Here is a 4,030-nt window from a genome sequence, read left to right as displayed (position 1 = left end):
TACGCGCGGGCACCCTGGAGCCACCGCGCCCGTCCCGCCCCCGCCAGCTCCCGGCCTCTGCGCGCAGCCCGCCCGCCCGCCCTCCCGGATGGCTGGGGAGAGGGCGGGAGGAGGAGGTGAGAAAGGAAGTGGGGGTGGGGGTGGGGAGGGGAGCAGAAGGCAGAGACAGAGAAGCCTCCTCCCAGTTTTTAATAACTAGCCAAGGAAGGAAGAGGAAAGAGAAATCTGACTGCCAATTGAGCACTTTTCAGCCTAACCCTCTAAATGGCGAGTTCTCCGCCACACCCACCCTAGCACAGAACAGCCTGGTCACTGAAGGCGCTGTGACAGCATGACCTCCAGTTAGACTTCCAGAGAGACTACTGGCGATGCGACTTTTTTTAAAAAATTTTTTTTGGTATGTGCCCCTAGCGGAACCGAACCCCGGACTCTCTGGTCCGCAGGCCCACGCTCCAACCACTGAGCCAAACCGGCCAGGGCGACGATGCGACTTTCTATCAGTTCCAGCTGATTTATTAAAATTGTCAAGATACAGACTTCCAGCACAAAAAAAAACCAAAAAAACAGGCAATGATGTCAACAGTGCATTGAGTCTGCTTTGCCACCATTCGCTACTAACTATGCAGATGGTCTGTACTTTATTTAGATTATATTGCACAAAATGAGAAACTTTTTAAACTATGTGCCTTTTTTCTTTTGCTAAAAAATCGAGAATCCAGTTTTCAACCTTCCATCTGGGGCCCCATCCACATATCACAGCGTATGAGATACATACATTCCTACTATAGTACAGTACATATACAATCTTTAAACTAAGATAACAGCTCTGAGGTCTATATCACCATTTTCAATAAATCTTTACCTACAAATATTGAACAAATCTCTACTATAGCTGTACAAAAAAAAAAAAAAAGTTTGCTTTTTTTTCTTTAAACCACAAGGCCTTTAGATGCAAGGATTATTTTAAAATTTTAATCCTTTCAAAACCAGGACATAACGTACCAACATACTTGCATGCTAAAAAACAGAGGAAAAAAAAAGAAAGAAAGAAATCGAAAGGGAAGAAGTGCCTGCAAGTCTTACTGGAAAACACAGCAAGAATGTTCCCTTTTCACTGTACAAAAATACGCCTGAAAATATATTAATTTTTAAAAAAGACTGAGGTCTGTTATGTATCAAAAATGTTTCAATACCTTTTGTACTGAGGTCTAGGCTGTCTGGTATTCAATCAAGGAGGTATAAGGGAACAAGGTACCAAAAAAAAGTTGGCGAGTAGAAATCACATTTGTAAAACCATAAACAATTTGATCTGAAAAGTAAACTCGGATCTTAAGTCAGTTCACAGTTTTGTTTTGTTTTTTTTTTTTGTAAGCGTTTGTACAGTCTGCATTTTTTTTTTCAAGCTCCCTGCAGTTTTGTTAAGAATTGGATGCATAGAAGACATCAGTTTTCTCCCTCCAAAATAAAATAAAATAAAATAAAGTTGCATGGTCCCTTTTTTGTTTTTCTTTTTTTTGTGTGTTTGTTTTTTTTTTTTAAAAAAAAATCACCAGTTCTTTAAGATCTTTTAGGAAGAAGAAGAAGAAAACAAAAAACAAAAAAACTCCAACCAACTCCCTAGCGTAACAGTTGTGCTGCCCAAAGGGTCCTCTGCAGAACGTCTTCCAGACTTCAAAGACCGGCAAGCTTCAAACCGCGCCTTCCGGAGCGGGCCCTCCCTCCCCTCCCCCGCCTCCTCCGCCTTTGTTGCGATCGCGAATTTCAGGAAAAAGAAATAGTAATCACAAAAACACATCGGGGGGGAGTGTAAAAATCACCACTCCAGACTAGGTATGCGACTCCCTTAAGACACGATAAAGGAAGGGAGAGGGGACAAAAAAGGGACAGGAAAAAAAAATCTTTAAAAACTACTCATTTCACTTAAACTCCACCGAAAATTTCATCATCTTTTCCAATTTTTTTGTGTCACGACATCACATCAACACAGCATCTTCCTCGCTCCCCTCCACCCCACCACCACCACCACCAACTCCGGCATCAGCATCAGCATCACCACCACGACTTCCCGAGGACCCCTGCGCCCGCCGAGGGAGAGAGCCAGGAGCCGGGCGCGCTCTCAATACGTGAACACCAGGTCGGAGAAGTTCGCCTCCAGCCAGTCCCCCGCGATCATCTCGCTCAGCTCGGGCGTGCAGTAGTCGGGGAACTCGAAGTGGGAGCCCAGGCTGCCCTCACTGAACGAATCCAAATCTTTATCCACCAGGGACAGGGACAGGTTCCCGGCCGCCGCGCCGCCCCCCAGCTGCTGCTCGCTGGCGCTGTGAGCGCTTTGGGAGAAATTCAAGCTGAGGTCGAACATCAGGTCATCGGCGTCCTCGCCGCTGCTGCCGCCGCTGCTGCTGGACGAGGACGAGGAGGTGGAGACGGAGCGCGAGGACGCGGGCGACAGCGCGGGCTGCGCCAGCGGCGGCGGGTGCTGCTTGGTGATGTTCTTGAAGCTGTAGTAGAGGCGGCTGCCGCTGCCGGAGCCCGAGGTCGCGCCCGCCCGCACCTCGTCGTAGAGGCTGGCGCCCTCCGGGGACTCGGCCGCGCTGCTCAGCGTGGGGCTGGCGGGCACTTTGGCGACGTTGTAGCGTCTCAGCAGCGGAGGCGCCTGCTGCCCCGGAGGCTGCAGGAGCTGCGGGTGCGGCGGCTCCTCGTCGTCCTCGTCTGCCTCCTGCTTGATCCGCAGCTGCAGCTCGTCGTCGTCCTCGTCGTCGTCGTCGTCCTCGTCCAGGAACACGCACTTGACGGTCTTGGCCGCGCCGGCGCCGCCGAAGTCCCCGGGCTGCGCCGCCTTGCCCGCGCCCGCCTTGGCGCCGCCGGCCGCGGGGGCCGCGGGGGCCGCGGGGGCCTTCAGCTTGCCGCACTTCTTGCTGGAGCCCTTGGAGGTCTTGGCGCCGCCCGCGCCCGCGCCGCCCGCCGCGCTCTTCTCGGGGCTCTGGCTGGCGCTGGGCTTGGCCGCGGGGTCCATCTTGGGCTTTTTCCGCGGCCGGTACTTGTAGTCGGGGTAGTCGGCCATGTGCTTGAGCCGCAGCCGCTCGGCCTCCCGGATGAACGGGATCTTCTCGCTGTCCTTCAGCATTTTCCAGCGCTTGCCCAGCCTCTTGGAGATCTCGGCGTTGTGCATGTCGGGAGACTGCTCCATGATCTTCCGGCGCTCGATCTTGGACCACACCATGAACGCGTTCATCGGCCGCTTAATGTGGCCCGACGCCGTCTTGCACCAGTCCGGGTCGCTCTCGTCCAGGGCCACCGGGCTGCAAGCCATGAATTCTCCCTCCTCCGTGTCCAGCGCCTCCCGGGGCAGGTTGCTCTCCGCTTCCAAGCTCTCCGCCTGCTGCACCATGATCCGCTGCGGGGCTGGGCGCTCCAACCCGGGCCGCTCGGTCTCGTGCGGAGGTCCCCCTCCCCCTCTCGCCCCTCCACCTTCCCGGGCAAGTTGCAAAGTCCTCGGCGCCCCGCGGCCGCGGCTCCCCCCCTCCCCCCCGCCCCCCCTTCCAGGCTGCACACAGCGGCTGCGGCGGCTTCGGCGGCAACTGCCCCCCCACGAGGCGGGCTGCGGCCGCGACGGGAGAGGCGGCGGCGGCGGCGGTCGAGGCAGCCCGGGACCCCTCTCTCCTGCTCGTGGCTCCCGCCGCAAGCCCCGGACCCCGAGCACTCCCAGGCGTGCGCGCGCTCCTTCTGCAAAAAGTTGAGGACTCTCTCCCAACTAGTTATCTGGGTGTCATATGGGTGACATCACTCTCCCGGCCAGCCAATGGCTGGCGTCCGGCTCCGCCCTTCTCCTTTATTAACTCCGCGGCCCCGCCCTTCCCCCCCGCCCTTGGGGTTGCTTTGCAAAGATTGGGGGTGGGGGCTGGAGGCCTGTCTAGAAATATGTTATTTTTAAAAAATCCGCGTGTATGCACAGATGCGCCTCTCCCCGGGATGCTGGGGGGGCACGAGCTGCCCCACGGCGAGCAGACGCGCCCGAGGCGAACCAGGCTAG

At 55.6% G+C, this 4,030-nt stretch overlaps 1 protein-coding gene across 1 annotated transcript; it reads right to left on the bottom strand.

The window, feature by feature from the left end:
- Positions 1-2,116: 2,116 nt before the first annotated feature.
- SOX11 (SRY-box transcription factor 11) lies at positions 2,117-3,432 on the bottom strand. Its single transcript, XM_036262167.1, has one exon. The coding sequence runs from the start codon at positions 3,386-3,388 to the stop codon at positions 2,117-2,119; it is 1,272 nt and encodes a 423-aa protein (XP_036118060.1). The 5' UTR covers positions 3,389-3,432.
- Positions 3,433-4,030: the final 598 nt, after the last annotated feature.

This window comes from Molossus molossus, unplaced genomic scaffold, assembly GCF_014108415.1.
Source record: "Molossus molossus isolate mMolMol1 unplaced genomic scaffold, mMolMol1.p scaffold_m16_p_15, whole genome shotgun sequence".
NCBI lineage: Eukaryota > Metazoa > Chordata > Mammalia > Chiroptera > Molossidae > Molossus > Molossus molossus.
The sequence above is the reverse complement of the archived record's forward strand: the minus strand, read 5'-3'. Positions and strand labels throughout refer to the sequence as shown.